Source organism: Rhamphochromis longiceps, linkage group LG6, assembly GCF_057381845.1.
Source record: "Rhamphochromis longiceps isolate RC_006_pf linkage group LG6, R_longiceps_female_GT1.1, whole genome shotgun sequence".
Lineage (NCBI taxonomy): Eukaryota > Metazoa > Chordata > Actinopteri > Cichliformes > Cichlidae > Rhamphochromis > Rhamphochromis longiceps.
The window spans coordinates 46381576-46399723 of record NC_140562.1 but is presented as its reverse complement, the minus strand read 5'-3'; the positions used below and the strand labels follow the sequence as shown (position 1 = coordinate 46399723).

The 18148-nt window shown below is 47.3% G+C and overlaps 1 protein-coding gene across 3 annotated transcripts in view; it reads right to left on the bottom strand.

Moving 5' to 3' along the window:
* Positions 1 to 18148, bottom strand: part of LOC146668952 (echinoderm microtubule-associated protein-like 6) — a 39782-nt gene that overhangs the window by 13272 nt on the left and 8362 nt on the right. For 2 of the 3 annotated variants that reach the window (XM_085408273.1, XM_085408274.1), the window contains exons 10-26: positions 11208 to 11417; positions 10847 to 11014; positions 8945 to 9051; positions 8776 to 8876; positions 8501 to 8687; positions 8327 to 8432; positions 8070 to 8163; positions 5875 to 5975; positions 2350 to 2552; positions 1610 to 1721; positions 1407 to 1534; positions 1147 to 1288; positions 929 to 1081; positions 718 to 849; positions 508 to 596; positions 266 to 433; positions 1 to 183 (exon numbers count right to left, since the gene is read on the bottom strand). The exon at positions 1 to 183 is cut by the window's left edge and continues 19 nt beyond it. In XM_085408273.1, the coding sequence (XP_085264399.1) occupies positions 1 to 183; positions 266 to 433; positions 508 to 596; positions 718 to 849; positions 929 to 1081; positions 1147 to 1288; positions 1407 to 1534; positions 1610 to 1721; positions 2350 to 2552; positions 5875 to 5975; positions 8070 to 8163; positions 8327 to 8432; positions 8501 to 8687; positions 8776 to 8876; positions 8945 to 9051; positions 10847 to 11014; positions 11208 to 11417 (2384 nt within the window). The remainder of the gene's footprint in view (positions 184 to 265; positions 434 to 507; positions 597 to 717; positions 850 to 928; positions 1082 to 1146; positions 1289 to 1406; positions 1535 to 1609; positions 1722 to 2349; positions 2553 to 5874; positions 5976 to 8069; positions 8164 to 8326; positions 8433 to 8500; positions 8688 to 8775; positions 8877 to 8944; positions 9052 to 10846; positions 11015 to 11207; positions 11418 to 18148) is intronic. The other variant, XM_085408275.1, reaches the window with a different exon arrangement.

The window sequence follows — 18148 nt, the reverse complement described above, 5'->3', positions numbered from 1 at the left end:
GTCGTCAGACTCCTCGCTGTCCACAGCTTTGCTCTCCTTGTGACCCGGCAGCTCTCTGGTCCAGATCATCAGCGCTGTATCAGCCCCGCCCACTGTCAGCAACACTGTGTCATCGTTGGACCAGCGGACATTGGTCACGTTGGAGCTGTGACCCACATACTTCTTAAACTTGGCAAACTGGCCCTGAGGTCAGAGGTCAGAGGTTAAGATGAACAGAGCCTTTGAAAGTAGACGTTTTGAGACGTGGCGTGGACTCCTCTCTCACCCTGGACGGGAAGCTGAAGAGTTTGAGGAAGCCGAAGTCGTCTCCGGTGGCCAGCAGTTTGCGGTCTTTGGTGAGCGAGGCGGCGTTAATGAAGCTGAGCGTTGGCCATATCCCCTCACAGGTGGGACCGAAAACGGACGTCCAGCTCGCCCATTCCAGCTTCTCGAACTGAAACAGAAACACGGCATGACCTCTGCAGTTCAGTCGAAACGCCTCACCAGAGCTGTCGGCGCGCTCCTGACCTCGGCCACGCTGATGTTCTGTCTGCGTCCTCGCGGCGCCTCAAAGAATAGCTGCTCTTTGGCTCCGGTGTTCACCTGCAGCAGCTTACCTGTAGAGGTAGCACATGAGAGTCTGACACCACCTCACCGTCATGTAAAGCTGCAGCCTGCTATTAGTGGAAAGTGTGTCCTGAAGGTGGCGCCAGTGACCGCAGCACAGGTGAGTCTCACCTCTGGAGTCCCAGTCGATGTGAGTGACGTAGCTTCTGGCTCCTTTGCAGATGCCGACTCTCTTGCTGGTCAGGACGTTGTAGATGTCCACAAAAGAGTCGTGCGAGGCCACAGCCAGGTACTTCCCCGCATCTGAAACACACACCTGACTCATCAGCGACCCACCGGTGACCTTCATCCTGTGCCACACCTGTGTGCTGAGTTCAGGTACCTTGGGAGAAGCGGATGTCTGAGATGAGCTCTCTGCGATGGTGAAACGTCACCATGTCTTCCAGCGTGTCAGCGTTCACCACCAGGAAGCTGCCATCATTTAGGCCGACCGCCAGAGCTTTCCCGTCCGGAGAGAAGGCACAGCACCGCCCACCTGACAGGAAACACAGCACAGGTAAGAAAGAGAGCACGCCAAGGTTTCACATTTGCTCGTCTCACCTTTCTTGAGCTTGCGGACAGCCACCATGCGGTGATTGGCTGACAGCTCCCAGATCCTCAGAGTTTTGTCGTCACTGACGGTGGCACAGACAGGAAGTAGAGGGTGTGCCGCCAAACCCCACACCTCGCCCTCCATGTGACCCTGGCACACACAGGTGTGAGGTGTACAGGTGACTGTGTCAGTGCACTGTAGCGATTCAATCTCAGTGAGGTGGGGGCGGAGCAGGAGAGCCCGTGACAGATTGGTGAAGTTAACTTACCTGCACCAGCAGCGTCATGGGGCCGCTCTTATCGATCTCCAGGATCTCTCCGTTCTTGGTTCCCAGCAGGATGTGACCGTGGCCCAGCGTGATGGCTCTGATGGACGGGTTGTCCTCCAGCAGCAGCCCTGCTCAGAAAACACGACCGATCACCTTCAGGCGCTCGCGCCGTTCAAAAACACCCCGATGCTGGCGTCCCCTACCTTTAGAGGACGGAGACAGGACGGCCCGCTTGATGGCGTACGTTTTCAAACATCTCTCAAACATGTCGTCCCAAAGCTCCACGATGCCGTCTTTCCCCCCCGTCACAAAACCCTGGACACAGGAAGCAGAAATGCAAACAAGTCTGTGGTTATGATTTTATTTTGAAAGGATCGTTGTCATGCTTCCGGGTCACCAGTGTTTTTGAGTTCTTGTGTTACTTTGTATTCATGTTCTCGGTTCATGAGTTTGGTGTGTCTGTGTCTTCTTCCCCTTTCCTGTTCCCTTGTCCTCCTCCTCACGTTTCTCCTCCCCAGCCTGTCATGTCTCCCCTCTCGCGCTCTCTCTGTGTCTCGACCACCTTAACTGCCCCCCCCCCTCGTTAGCTCATTTCCCTGAGCGTTCTCCCCTGTCATGTGCCATGTGGTGCGAGTGCTTCCTGTTTTACTTTGATAGTCTCCTGTGTGACGTGTGTCATGTTTCCCTGCCTCATTACTTAGATCACCTTCGGCTGAGTTCCCTCCTGTGTGTTTAGTTTAGTTCTGTATCTCCTGCAGCATAAAGCTGTGTTTTGAGTTGCGTCCTGCCTTTGCGTCCTCTGCTGCCTGCAGCCACTTCTTGACAATCATCTTCAATCATCAATCAATCATGTAAAAGATCGTTTTTGTCCATGCTCGTATTACTCCACCCTGCTACAGACTCAACCCTCCTCCACTTTAGATAACAAAGGATGAAGCGTCACCTTGTCCAGGGAGCACATGGCGAACACGGGGCCGTCGTGGGCTTTGATGGTCTTGATAAGCATCGTGTCTCTCCAGATGTAAACGTCTCCGTTCGTGGCTCCGGAGAAAACGAGGTCCTCGGATCGACCGTAACACGCCGACATCATCGTCTCCTGTTTCCCCAGGTTCCCGAAAATCCCGCGTTTGAAGGTCAGACCGCCGCCTGCGGGACGGGAACGGATGTTTACAAGCATCCATTTAAAAAGAAACGTTTTAAAGTTCACGTTTTATCAGAGCGTGAATAAAACCACCACATGTGGGTAGGGCTGCCACAAACGATTATTCTGATAGTCGACTAGTCACCGATTATTTTTGCGATTAGTCGACTAATCAGATCATCACCCATTGGATGTAAAACTACAGCTTATTGCACCAGCAGCATCTGCTCTTATATAACTATCATTAGCTTACAGCTTTAAGTGTTTAAGGTCTGTACTAACTAAAAATAAAGACAAGATGATAGTTTATTCAATTTTAATGAAATTTGCAGATTGTTTCGGTGAAGTTTAATAAACTCCTTGCTATCTAAAATATAACAGGACACCGGAGTAAATTCTCCAGCGTCTCACACTTCTGATAATCAGCTGTCTGCTTGATGTTTATTCAGCTGTGTAAAAACTTTAATCTCAGCCAAACTGATTTACTCAGGAACAAATAAAATACTGAAAAAAGCCAAACAATAACATTTTTAAGTTATCTAAGTGACTCATATATCATGTTTAACCTGAGTAGCGAAAGACGGCGGTGGGTTTGAAAACGATCTGCCGGGAGTCCGGTGTTCTCACGGCTCTAGTTAGCCTAGCCCCCGCCTAGCTAACGAGCTAGTGGGTAACAGACGTCTCCGAAAACGTCGGAGCGCTTTTGAAAATATGCGGTGTCTTGATAAACTGAGCAGATATTTGAGGTTTACACAGCTACATTCTCGCCTGAAAATATGTTAAACGTTTATTTTGTGACCCAGAAAGAATAATAAGAGTAACATTAAAACTTGTCACTACCCGATCCGTACCGGAAACCCGATGGGTACCCCGCATGCGCGAAACGTTTCTACTTCCGGTCGTAGCGTTTTACGATAGTTATGGGTCAGAGTATCTGTTAAGATGTTAAGAATAACAAGTATCTCTTAAAATGTTTGCAATAATGAAGCATTTCAATATAATGTAGACAAAAACGAAAAATAAAAAAGTTACGGATCAGGACTCTCCGATCCTTACTGCGCATGTGTAAAGTCTGACCGTACAAATCGGGTCTACCCGATCCGTACCGCGCATGTGCAGATGCTTTCTTCTTCTTCTGTTCGTTTAATGGCAGTTTACTCCCCAGTGTACGAGGATACCGCCACCTGCTGACCGAGCGAATAAACCCTATTATAAACTGAATTATCGTCATTACAAACGTGTGTTAAATCTGATTTAGCGATAGTCGAGTGTGTTTATGCTTGTCTGTGAGGAGAGGATTGTTGGAATAGTGATGATGATGTGCGCTATCACTGTCAATTGTCAGTAAACACTTCATCTGGCTGATGAATCTACACGTGAGATATTACAAAGTCTGCATTATTAACTCTGTAATTAGGCGCCATTCTTCTTATTCTACGGCGCTGTTTCTCAATCGGGGGACGCTCTCTGTTGAGGAGAAACGCATGAATTTCTTTGTATACGGATTATCCATTGTTTAAATGTCCCGGGCAGTCGAAAAGGAGTCAGAGCTGTTGAGAAATGCTAGGAGCTAACTGGGCGCTAACCGTATCATTCAAATATATTGAATGTCGCAATGTTGGCAAAGAGAGGAAGTGACGTAAGATTTGCGCATGCGGGGTACCGATCGGGTTTCCGGTACGGATCGGGTAGTGACAAAACTAACTCGCTGCCGCCCCTTAAATATGATAATGTTTGGAGTGTTTTTGAAAGAAAAGAAAGGTAATTATGGTGTTAATGTGTTATTAATCTTGTGCAAGCATTTTATACATAAATGTCGCTTTTTTAAGACCAAACCAACACTGGCTCACTGGAAAAACGACTTAAACCTGTTGGTTAAATCTTTGACTTTAGTTAAAAAGAAAAAGGCTGCTTTTTTTGTTTCCTTTATGGAAGATTTTGATTTAGTGAGTTAATAATTTGTTAAATTATGTGACCCCATCTTTATATTTTATTTTCACTATATATGAAAGTTGCTAATATGTAAGAAATGTCTATTTTCTGAATCTGTAATATATGGTGCATTTTGTTTGTATGTTTATATTACTAATTAAAAAAATAAATTTAAAAAAAAAACTCGCTGCCGCCATTGTTGGAAACTGAGCTGGGCTGTGCTTGTCACTACCCGATCCGTACCGGAAACCCGATCGGTACCCCGCATGCGCAAATCTTACGTCACTTCCTCTCTTTGCCAACATTGCGACATTCAATATATTTGAATGATACGGTTATCGCCCAGTTAGCTCCTAGCATTTCTCAACAGCTCTGACTCCTTTTCGACTGCCCGGGACATTTAAACAATGGATAATCCGTATACAAAGAAATTCATGCTTTTCTCCTCAACAGAGAGCGTCCCCCGATTGAGCAACAGCGCCGTAAAATAAGAAGAATGGCGCCTAATTACAGAGTTAATAACACAGACTTTGTAATATCTCACGTGTAGATTCATCAGCCAGATGAAGTGTTTACTGACAATTGACAGTGATAGCGCACATCATCATCACTATTCCAACAATCCTCTCCACACAGACAAGCATAAACACACTCGATTATCACTAAATCAGATTTAACACACGTTTGTAATGATGATAATTCAGTTTATAATAGGGTTTATTCGCTCGGTCAGCAGGTGGCGGTATCCTCGTACACTGGGGAGTAAACTGCCATTAAACGAACAGAAGAAGAAGAAAACATCTGCACATGCGCGGTACGGATCAGGGAGTCCTGATCCGTAACTTTCTTCTTATTTTTCGTTTTTGTCTACATTATATTGAAATGCTTCATTATTGCAAACATTTTAAGATATACTTGTTATTCTTAACATCTTAACAGATACTCTGACCCATAACTATCGTAAAACGCTACGACTGGAAGTAGAAACCTTTCGCGCATGCGGGGTACCCATCGGGTTTCCGGTACGGATCGGGTAGTGACAGTGACAAAACTAACTCGCTGCCGCCATTGTTGGAAACTGAGCTGGGCTGCGCTATGAATTCTGGGACACAGCTTCTTCTTCTTCTTCGGGGTTTAATGGCAGCTGGCATGCAGTGCTGCCATCTTCTGTTTCAGTCTGTTATTACACTCTTAAATCCTACAACTTATTCCTGCATCTTTTGGGATCTTACAAAGCTTCAAATGACGCGTCGACTATTAAATTAGTCATCGATGATTTTGATAGTCGACGTAATCGTGGCAGCCCTACATGTGGGACAGCCCCATGTGACCCCTCCTACCTCGTTGAGCTGAGCGTGTCAGGTGAGTTCCAGGTAAAGAGGAAACGACGCCTACCTGAATGTTGCCAGAACTTGATGTGTTTCATGCCCACGGTCACCAGTTTGTCCATCCTGAAAGGATTGCTCTTCACCACGAAGATCTTGTCTTTATGACCCCTGCAGACACATAAGCTTTCAGCCAATCGGCTCAAACACGTGAAACGAGACACAAACATTTCCCTCGGTGTTAATGGAAAATTGTATTTAGTAGTCAGTATAATCTTTTAGTGATATAAGTTTGCATATGGTAGAATACTGCATGTAGTTATTTGTATTAGGAAATATTCAACCATGTATACTTAGAGGCATATAATCAATTGTGTGTGATCTTTAACAGGCTGCAAAGGCTTGGTGTGTATTCCACACTAGAATGCACACCCACATCCTGGGAGCACGAGAGAGGTCATACCTTCTCTTATTGTTTTATGGTAGGATTAACGTACACTGAACAAAAATATAAACGCAACACCTTTGTTACTGCTCCCATTCCCCATGGGATGGACGTAGAGACCTAAAATTCATTCCAGATACACAATATAACCATCCCTCCCAAACAGTGGTCACAAATCAGTCCAAATGTGTGGTAGTGGGCACATCTGCTATATTGAGATAATCCATCCCACCTCACAGGTGTGCCACATCAGGATGCTGATCTGACATCATGAGTAGTGCACAGGTGTACCTCAGACTGCCCACAACAAAAGGCCACCCTGGAATGTGCAGTTTTTTGCGCTATTGGGGGTCTGGGGACCCAGAACCGGTCAGTATCTGGTGTGACCACCATTTGCCTCATGCAGTGCAACACATCGTCGCATGGAGTCTATCAGATTGTCAATTGTGGCCTGTGGAATGTTGGTCCACTCCACTTCAATGGCTGTGCGAGGTTGTTGGATATTCGTGGGAACTGGTACACGCTGTCGTATACGCCGGTCAAGCACATCCCGAACATGCTCAATGGGTGACATGTCCGGTGAGTATGCTGGCCATGCAAGAACTGGGACATTCTCAGCTGCCATCTGCCCTGAACAATGTGAACCATGATTCATCCGTGAAGCGCACACCTCTCCAACGTGCCAGACGCCATCGAATGTGAGCATTTGCCCACACAAGTCTGTTACGGCGACGAGCTGGAGTCAGGTCAAGACCCCGATGAGGACGACGGGCATGCAGTTGAGCGTCCCTGAGACTGTTTCTGACAGTTTGTGCAGAAATTGTTTGGTTGTGCAAACCAATTGTTCCAGCAGCTGTCTGGGTGGCTGGTCTCAGACGATCTTGGAGGTGAACCTGCTGGATGTGGAGGTCCTGGGCTGGTGTGGTTACACGAGGTCTGCGGTTGTGAGGCCGGTTGGATGTGCTGCCATATTCTCGGAAACGCCTGTGGAGACGGCTTATGGTTGAGAAATGAACATTCAATGCATGGGCGACAGATCTGGTTGACATTCCTGCTGTCAGCATGCCAATTGCACGCTCCCTCATTGCTTGTGGCATCTGTGGCATTTTGCTGTGAGACAAAACTGCACATTCCAGGGTGGCCTTTTGTTGTGGGCAGTCTGAGGTACACCTGTGCACTACTCATGATGTCAGATCAGCATCCTGATGTGGCACACCTGTGAGGTGGGATGGATTATCTCAATATAGCAGATGTGCCCACTACCACACATTTGGACTGATTTGTGACCACTGTTTGGGAGGGATGGTTATATTGTGTATCTGGAATGAATTTTAGGTCTCTACGTCCATCCCATGGGGAATGGGAGCAGTAACAAAGGTGTTGCGTTTATATTTTTGTTCAGTGTAGTTACGTCTGTTTTAGTCTAAGTGCTTTAACTGCTTGACTTCCTCACCAATGTTATCTAGGGTGAGGGAGGTCTACCCTCTTCCTGACCAAGGATGTGCCTTTTATGACCCTTTGATCAGCAGGACACACACACACACACACACACACACACACACACACACACACACACACACACACACACACGTTCAATGGAGTATAAAATAAAGACCAGGTCAGCTCCTCACCGGAGTCTCTCAGTAGGGAGCTGCCCTTGCTAGCAAGAACTCTGTGTGTTTCTCTTCTCTGAGTCTTTACTGAAGAAGTGTTTTAGAATATTTTCCCTAACACTCGGCAACCACTGCGAGAAACTGTGAGCTTACAAAAGCACGACCATCTTACGGCAGGACTAGCTGACTTAATCCAGGTGTGTTTACCTGGCCTTGGCTAGTCTCTCTCCTTTCTTCCAGTCCCAGATGATGATGGAGTGAAATTCATCGAATCCCACTGAGATCAAACTCTTCCCATCAGCTGAGAAGTACCAAGAGAGGAGTTACGTCAGAAAGCAGTGTGAAGGAAGGATTGGGAACAACAGCTGTTTCTACTTGAGCTAACCCGCTGAGTTAGCGATAACAGGTGAGGGCTTAGGGATAGAAATATTGATGCCCGATGGCACGGCATGCAGTCAGCTTACCTGTGAACTCCAGAGCACACACGCCCCTGCTGTGGTGTCCTTTGAGCAGCGACAGACACTTCAGGGTCTGGATGTCCCACACATGTATGGCCGGGTCTCTGCCCACCTGTACACAGGAACAGCCAATCAGAAACCGTCTCGGAAACGCGACATGCTGCGATCGGCCGGGCATACCTGTGCCGAGGCCACGTAGTCTTTGAGCGGGTGGACGGCGAGGCTAAGGATGTCATCGTCGTGCCCGAGGTAAAACCTCTGGCTGTGCTGCAGCCGGTTGTAGACGACAGCGACGGCGGCCACGTGGTACACCACCTCTCCCGCCTGACTGTAGAACAGGTTGTTACGGCAGTCGAAGCCCCGGTACCTGCAGCAAACAGGAAGCAGCACAAACGGAGGTTTATTTACATTATTTACTCACGAGACCAGATCCATGTCTGATGTGGATAGTTTACCCGTGAACAAACTGCAGACGAAGCCCCTCCTCTGGAGCTTTCTGCCGCTTCAGGGAACCAATCAGCTTCTTCTTGAGTTGTGGCAGGTCCTCCTTATACACCTGCAGACAGAGACAGGTGAGTCAGACGGCTTTTTGACTGCAGGTGGGAGCGTTTGTGTCCCAGTCACCTGACGTTCGTAGCTGGTCTGAGCTTCCTGTTCGATGTCCGAGTCGAGCTCCGGCACATCTGACACGTCTGAGTCCGACTCGCCGCTGTTGGAGTCGGCGTAACCCTCTGAAGACACGGCACGGGTGAAAAATATGAGTCAGCGATAAGCAGAGGTGACGCTGAAAAACTAGTTCATGCATTTATTCCTTCCAGACTGGACGACTGTAATTCATTATTATCAGGAAGTCCTAAAAACTCCCTGAAAAGCCTTCAGTTAATCCAAAATGCTGCAGCAAGAGTCCTGACAGGGACTAGAAAGAGAGAGCAGATTTCTCCTGCTTTGGCTTCCTGTTAAATCCAGAATTCAAAATCCTGCTCCTCACATACAAGGTCTTAAATAATCAGGCTCCATCTTATCTTAATGACCTTGTAGTACCATATCACCCTATTAGAGCACTTCGCTCTCGCTCTGCAGGCCTACTTGTTGTTCCTAGAGTATTTAAAAGTAGAATGGGAGGCAGAGCCTTCAGTTTTCAGGCACCTCTTCTGTGGAACCAGCTTCCAGTTTGGATTCAGGAGACAGACACTATCTCTACTTTCAAGATTAGGCTTCAAACTTTCCTTTTTGCTAAAGCATATAGTTAGGGCTGGACCAGGTGACCCTGCATCCTCCCTTAGTTATGCTGCAATAGACGTAGGCTGCCGGGGATTCCCATGATGCACTGGGTGTTTCTTCTTCACTCTGTTTTTACAGGGCATTCTGTACTTTTGTCATGTGTGGCAATAAGTTAGCTCGAGTTTTCAAATGGAGAAGGTGCGAGGCGGGACAAGAACAGTGATTTGGATCATTATGAATAATCTGCAGCTGCAGGAGGAGACTGGATTTGGAGACCTGATTCTTACGGTGCGTTCACACCGAACGCGATAGAAGCGACCAAAAAGCGCCAGACGCCCCTGGCTGGTCGCGTGCACATTCGCACCTCGAAGCGTGTCTAAAGCAAACTGGTCACACTTAATATGCAATAGGGAAGTGGAAATGTGGGCGGAAGTAATGCCAGATGGTATGTTTGCAAGATGGCAGCTGTCGATCTAGCGTTTGAAGAGAGGTTCTCCCTTCTCTATTTACTGTGGAGAGCAGAGCAGCGGCGTAATTGGACGTGATGGTTATCAAAACCAAACAAGCGCAGGAGACACGACACGGAGGAGATTTGTCAATCAGGCTGCAGAATGCAATGCGCATTGTTGAAAGTTGTACTGTGCAATAAAAAAACCTGCGAAAACGTGAGGCAGTGACGGATGAAGAGCGGGACCACGGTGTGCTGTTTATTAATAAACAAAAACATATATTCCTATATGACAACATGCACAAATTAACTGCCTACATTAATTCATTGTAAACAGGCAGCTGGTGTCATACAGCTCCGGGTGGTAGGCTACGGCGTTGATGAGCCTTTCCTCCATATTGAATGAAGAATGAAGGGCTTTGGCTGGACCTGCCCCTTTGAACCAGAGCATCACGTCATCAGGCTCCTGATTGGAGTTCAGATTTTTCCAACTCGAGTGGTAGATGCGATAAGTGCGAATGCACAAAATGCAACACAAACTGCAGCGCGTGTTTTCCATCGCATCAGTCGCGCTAATTGTTTGCGCGAATCAGGCAGAAAAGCGTTTTTGCGACACCAATCTGCTTCTGAAGTTTCGCGGGAACCCCAGTCGCGCTTCATCGCGCTCCTCCATTGACCGTAAACCTGAAACTCTGGTCGCTTCTGTCGTGTTCAGTGTGAACGCACCATTATGACCTGCAAAGACTTTAGGATGATAAAAGAGTCAAGCTCAGTTTGTTGATTTAGTTTAACTGCTGAAAAGTTTCTGGGAGGTCCGCGCCGTCATCATCTGCAACTAAAGGAAAGCTCTGCGTCACCTTGTAGGAGGGGCTCCAGAACACCGTTCATCACACCTTCGGGCAGGAACCTCCACTGGAAGACGGCGTGGTCGGCACCACCGGTGCTGATGACCCACTGCAGATCGCTGGACCAGCGAACGTTGGTCACATGGGCAGAGTGACCAATGTACTTCTTAAATTTGGCCCCTGTGTGATGTTAGAAACACAAGAATAAGAACGCACATCACTCCAGAAACATCCTCATCAAATCTATTCTGTCCCACGCCTGTAACTCCGGGTCTAATGACTAAGACTCAGAATTAGGACGACCTCAGAGGTCCACCACTCAGCCGGACTCTGTGGATCCTCAGTAAAAATGTTATCGGCTTGCATCACTCGCCTTTCTTCAGGCAGGGGAACCTGAAGAGCTTGACGAGGCCAAGGTCATCGCCAGCCACCAGCACAGCGCTGCTGTAGTTGGCGTCCACGGAGTTGACGTTGGTGACGTTGGAGTATTTGACCCAGATGCCGTTCACCTCCGGCCCGACAACACCGGTCCACGTCATCCAGTGAATCCCTTTCGCCTCCTCTTTAGGAACCAGCTTTCCCGCTGCAGGACAGGGAAAGGAAGTAGGTAAGACCCACAAATCTGCACCATCAAGTCCCACAACTGGTCCCAGGTAAGGACAGGTGAGCTCCAATTAACCCTTGTGTTGTCTTTCGGACATTTCTGTCCTCTACAGAAATTTTGCTATCAAAAATGGGGTTTTTAATCATCAAATGGTCTGACAGTAACAGTTATTCAGTACTATGCTATGCATGACTGGACTAAGTTTTAAGTAATTTGATTTATTTATGGATTTTGTATTAGATTTTATAACACCTGTGGTCCTCGGGGACAAACATGTCCCCAAATTACAAAGGGTTGCAAAGGGTCACATTTACACACCAAACATCTTTGATCTTGGATCACTGATGTGTGGGGTCGAGCAAAGGTCATAACCACAACAACACCAACAGGCAGCACAATGAGGAGGCAGGTGCTCTGCATTCCATTCAATTGTATTTTTACAACAGCATCAAGGTGCTTCATACTGTAAGGTAGACCCTACAATAATACATACACAGAAAGTATGTTCACAAGCCTCCACTGCACTTGAGGCTTGTGAATTCTGTTCTTGTTTATGACCTCAAAACGATTTTATGTACACGGTGTTAGGATAAATCTGTCAGATGTTTTAGTACGACTTTGCTGAGCTACGAAGCCGCACCGCTTGATGGATTGTCGGAGCATTACGGCTATCGTAGGCGGAGCGATACGTACTGTGCTTCAACATAATGTTACTGTACTGTGTGTGTTTAACCTCTTTTTAAGTTTTGTGGATATTATACATGGTTATGCTGAGGATGTGTCGGCCAGTTTCCACTGGAAACGCCTTTTGGTTAAACTGTCAGCGAGGAATTTGCACTGTTACATTTTTATATAACTTTAATGCACTTAAAACAGCTGCTTCTTTAAGTGAAAATACACTGATGGGTTTTTTTGCACTAATAAAGTTGTGGAGTTGTAAAGTATTTTGTCTCGTGTCAATTATACTGTCAGTTATATCGTTATCGCAAATTTTCAAATGTATATCGTGATAAATATTTTTGGCCATATCGCCCTGCTCTACTTCCCAGTGACAGACAATGCCTGACTCTCTCATGAGCCTCAGAGAAAGACAGTCTACCACAGTCCAAGCACATGTGCCAGGTCCCATACTCCTGCGATTGCTTTTCTACTCGAGCACTGAAAGAATTACACACAGTGTATTCTGCTTGTTTTATGCTTTTCAAAGTTCACATGCCAATGGATGCATCAGAGACCAAGTTGGGGTTCAGTAACTTGCCCAAGGACACCTTGGTAAGAACTCCAGACTAGAGCACACAGAGATTGAACCAACAACCATCCAATTAGCAGATGACCTGCTCTACAGCCAACTCAATGACGAACAAGGAGGGACAACGAGAGAGGAAGAAAAATGGACCGAATGCAGCTGTAGGCATATGTGGGTGTGTTGATTCTTACTGCCGTGCATCCAGTAGAGTCGCTACGGCCAGTTTATGACATCCTGAGTCTGGTAGAGAAGTTTTAAAGGTGACACAAGATTAATTATTTAATTTAATTATAGAAGCACAAAAGTGATATCATTTCATGATAAAGACACAATAGATGATCATCGTTCATGACACAAACGTGCTCCCATGAGGTGTATGGAACAAGTGGGTGTTTCTCCTGCTGTGATGTAAGATCCTGGTACTGATGTGACTGTATGAGCACCAAGTCCTCTTCAGAGGACTCTGTCCAACAGAACATCCAAGTAAACCAGGGAGCTATGAGATAAAAACATGGGCAGCATGTGATGCAGGTCCAGCTGTACATGCTAGTGTACAATGGCAAACCGTCTGGCCTGCAGTCAGGACACGCGAGTTGTCCCTAACATTGCAGGTTTCCAAAAGAAAACAATCACCTGTAACAGCTTGTTTACTGTATATGACCCTTGGCCTGCAACTGCAGAAAGAAAGCTGTCCATGATGGGACCAGTGCAGAGGAATAAACCTGAGCTTCCTCCTGCACTTGGGTCAAATATGGACACGCCTTTGTCCTCGTGAAAGTTTGCCTTCACTCAGACTCATGCCCTGGTGTTCCTACCATGCCAAAATATAGAAAACTGTCAGGCAATGAGTTGGAATAAAGTTGAATAAAACCTTGAAACACAGAGATGGATGATATTTTATACTTGTTGCTTTATAAACAGTCAAAGCAAACGGGGTCATTTTTGAGCCCTGAGGACCACAGGTGTGATTATGTGCTGCCATTTAAAATTTGTAAATGATTGAAAAGAAAACATTTTCACTAGAATTCAACATACAGCACTCTGTGGTTCGTCAAATAATAATAATAATAATAATAATAATAATGGATTGGATTTATATAGCGCTTTTCAAGGCACCCAAAGCGCTTTACAATGCCACTATTCATTCACTCTGACATTCACACACTGGTGGAGGCAGCTACAGTTGTAGCCACAGCTGCCCTGGGGCAGACTGACAGAAGCGAGGCTGCCATATCGCGCCATCGGCCCCTCTGGCCAACACCAGTAGGTGGTAGGGTAAAGTGTCTTGCCCAAGGACACAACGACCAGGACAGAGAGCCCGGGGATCGAACCGGCGACCTTCCGGTTAGAGATGCGATTCCCAACCCCCTGAGCCACGGTCGCCCAAATAGTCCAGATCTTCCCAAAGTGTGGGGCCTGCCCCCCCGCAGAGCCATTGCAGGGGGGCGCGGTAAGAAACCCCCCCCCATAAAAATAACCCTTGGACACTGCTAGCATCATGGACAGGTGTTTCGACGGGGTTCCCACACAAACGCAAAGCAGGAGATGAAGCATCGCCAAATATGTTTCCAAACCAACTTCCTTCCAAGCCAAAGACTAGAAAATATGGTGAAGCAAATCTTCCCTTTGGCTTCACCTGCACAAGTGCAGAGGTAGGTCTCCCCTGCAGAGTTAGTTTCCCTGCGTCCCGAGGGCCCAGCAGCGCTGGGCTCTTCAAATCACGGACAAACAGTATCCCACATTGTCTGTGAGGTTCTCAGTCATCCAGGTCATCGTAGTCAAAGGAGCTTACAAAGAAAAGCGTCTGGACTTCTTTAAGTTGCTTGAAGACGTTTCACCTCTCATCCGAGAAGCTTCTTCAGTTCTAAGGTCAAATGGTGGGGAGTCCCAGATTTAAACCTAGTGGGAGTGACCCCCCACAGAGGGACAAAAGGACCCCCTGATGATCCTCTAATCGCCTGAGCCAAGGTGTGAAACTGGGTGTGGGTCCCAATCAGCCAGAGTTTCGGGTGTGTTCATTGTGAAACCTGGCCCCACCTTATCATGTGATTTCCTGAGGTCAGATGGCCCAGGATGTGAGTGGGCGTTAAGGCGTCTGGGAAGGGATCTCAAAACTGGATTATAGATGGCAGAGAGTTGGTGTCGTAAACCCCGCCTCTGTTCAAAGATGGTCGCTCACAGTGGACATAGATGCTTCTTTCACTCCTCTTTCAAACCATCTGTCCTCTCTGTCCAAAATGTGAACATTGGCATCCTCAAAGAGTGACCTTTGACCTTTAGATGCAGATGGACTGCTGAGTCTTGTCCTGTGGAGGTGGCTCTTCTATGTTGTACCATGCGCTTGTGAAGTGGCTGTTTGGTCTCTCCGATGTAGAGGTCTGGGCATTCCTCGCTGCACTGTACAGCATACACCACATTGTTAAGTTTGTGTTTTGGCGTTTTGTCTTTCGGGTGAACCAGTTTGTGTCTGAGCGTGTTGCTGGGTCTGAAATACACCGGGATGTCATGCTTGGAGAAAACTCTCCTGAGTTTCTCTGATACACCGGCTACATAGGGGATGACAATGTTGTTGCGTCTGTCCTTCTTATCCTCCCTCGCTGGTGTCTGAGCTTCTTTTCTGTGCCTCTTTGCTGACTTTAAGAACGCCCACCCGAGAGACCGGTGACCAGCATCGCGGAGCATGACGTCCGAGCAGCACTGAGGAGAGTGAACACAAGGAAAGCGGCGGGGCCAGACGGCATCACCGGCCGTCTGCTGCGCTGCTGTGCTGACCAGCTAGCAGGTGTGTTCACTTACATCTTCAACGAGTCCCTGGCGAAGTCTGTGGTCCCCACATGCTTCAAAAGATCCATCATCATCCCTGTGCCCAAGAACAGCAAACCCTCATCCCTGAACGATTACCGGCCAGTTGCACTGACCTCGGTAGTAATGAAGGTGTTTGAGAGGCTGCTGAAGAACATCATCTCCTCCTCCATCCCAGACACCACAGATCCGCTGCAGTTCGCCTACAGATCCAACAGATCCACAGAGGATGCCATCGCCCACGTCCTACACACCACCCTCAGCCACGTGGACAAGAAACAGGGTAACTGTGTGCGAATGCTGTTTGTTGATTACAGTTCAGCGTTTAACACAATAGTGCCCTGCAGACTGTTCACAAAGCTGAGGGATCTGGGACTTAACAGCCGTCTGTGTGCATGGGTGTTGGACTTCCTCACTGGCAGAACTCAGGTGGTGAGGGTGGGCAGGTGCTTCTCCAACAGCATCACCATCAACACAGGAGCACCTCAGGGATGTGTCCTCTCGCCACTGCTCTACTCCCTCTACACTTCAGACTGTGTGGCCACCCATGGCTCCAACACCATTGTGAAGTTTGCTGACGACACAGTGGTGTTGGGTGCCATCTCCAACAACGATGAGGCGGCCTACATGGATGAAGTGAAGAATCTGGCATCGTGGTGCCAGGACAACCACCTCCAGCTGAACGTCAGCAAGACCAAGGAGCTGGTGGTGGACTTCAGAAGGGGTCAGCACAGAGACTACAAGCCCATTATCATCAATGGAGCTCCAGTGGAGAGGGTGCAGTCCTTCAAGTATCTTGGTGTCCACATCTCCTCAGACCTGACATGGGCTGCCCACATTCAGGTCCAGACCAAAAAGGCTAGGCAGCGCCTGTATCACCTACGACAACTGAGGAAGTTCAGGGTCTCTCCAAAGATCCTCAGGATTTTCTATACAGGCGCTGTGGAGAGCATCCTCACACAGAACATGACATCGTGGTTTGGGAACAGCTGTGTGAAGGACCAAAAAGCTCTCCAGAGAGTGATCCGTACAGCAGAACGCTGCTGCAGGATTGCTCTCCCCCCGCTTCAGGACACCTACACCAGGAGATGCCGGACTAGAGCAGATACTGAAGGACCCGTCCCATCCTGGCAACAAACTGTTCCAACTTCTGCAATCTGGTAGAAGGTTCCGCATCTTCCGGGCAAGGACAGAGAGACTCAAGAGGAGCTTCTATCCCCAAGCCATCCGGGCCCTAAACACACACACCTGCACTCTCACATCATCTATAATTGACTGAGTCAGGACTCTTCCAGACACTAAACCAAGGCACAATGTACATTTCAATTCCTTTAATTTTAAATATGTTTATATTGTCTATCCTGTAAAATAGTCAGATGTCTATTCATATTAATGTACAGAATTCACCTGCTTGCTGCTACTACTGCACATTCACCCAATGTATATACTATATATATCCCCCCCAATTTTTTTGCACATGTCGAGGCGCGTGTCAGGCTACATTTCACTGTGTGTTATACTTGTATAACTATGCATGTGACAAATAAAGAACCTTGAACCTTGAATTTAGGATAGCCGCAGGTTTTGAGTGCTTCCTTTACATGTGTGTGTTCCTTCTTTTTCCTTCAGGCTTAGAGGGAACATGTTCTGCCCGGTGGTGTAGGGTCCTAATTACTCCAAGTTTGTGTTCCAGAGGGTGATGGGAGTCAAAGAGGAGGTACTGGTCCGTGTGTGTGGGCTTCCGGTAAACTTGCCGTTCTCTTCAATGTGCACAGCGCAGTCCAGGAAAGGCAAACAGTCGTCCTTTGTGTCTTCCTGGTGAACTTTTTTATCCACAGCGTTAATGTGCGCAGTGAAGGATTCCACTTCTTGTAGGGCTGTGCGATATGACCAAAATCTCATATCCCGATATAAAACATCTATCGTCCGATAACGATATAAATCACAAAAAAATTTATATTTTCTGTAAATTCTGTGAATCTCGGGTAGGTGAAGTGTTTCCAGCTGGGCGTCGTGTAGCTGGAGTCGAGTGTTTTAACCGATGCATGAAACGATACATTTTTAGACATAAGTTGTAATGGCGCCGTTTTCTTTGTGAGTATTTATTACACGGCGTGCTGCGGGGAAAAGCCTGTTCTAACGTTTGAGTCTAAGCTTTATTTTTTAGCACCTAACGGCTCTTTTTTTGCTTCTCATCCGTCAATAATACTTTTTCACGTGATTCTGTTTATTTTAAAAAAGTCTCAACAGGATCTTGAGCTTTATTGTGAAAGGTTTATGTGGAAAATAAACAAGCGGACATGCAATGGTTTTACCGTCGTTGTTGCTAACGACAACCCATAAAACCAGGCGCTTTGGGTGCCTTGAAAAGCGCTATATAAATCCAATCCATTATTATTATTATTACATCAAAGGACACCATGGTTTCATCTGGATCCAGGGTAAGTTTCTGGACCTTGTCGGTGAAGTCGGTGGAGTTCTTGATGTGGTGTGGGGTGTTCCCCACGAGAGGTGCTAGGATGGTAGCAAGGTGTTTCGAGATGTTATAAGTAGCTGAGTTTATGCTCCTGACTATGGGTCTGAGTGGGACAGCTTCCTTGTGGAGCTTAGGAAGTCCGTAAATGCAGGGTATGGCATCCCCTGGGTAAAGGCGGTGATACGG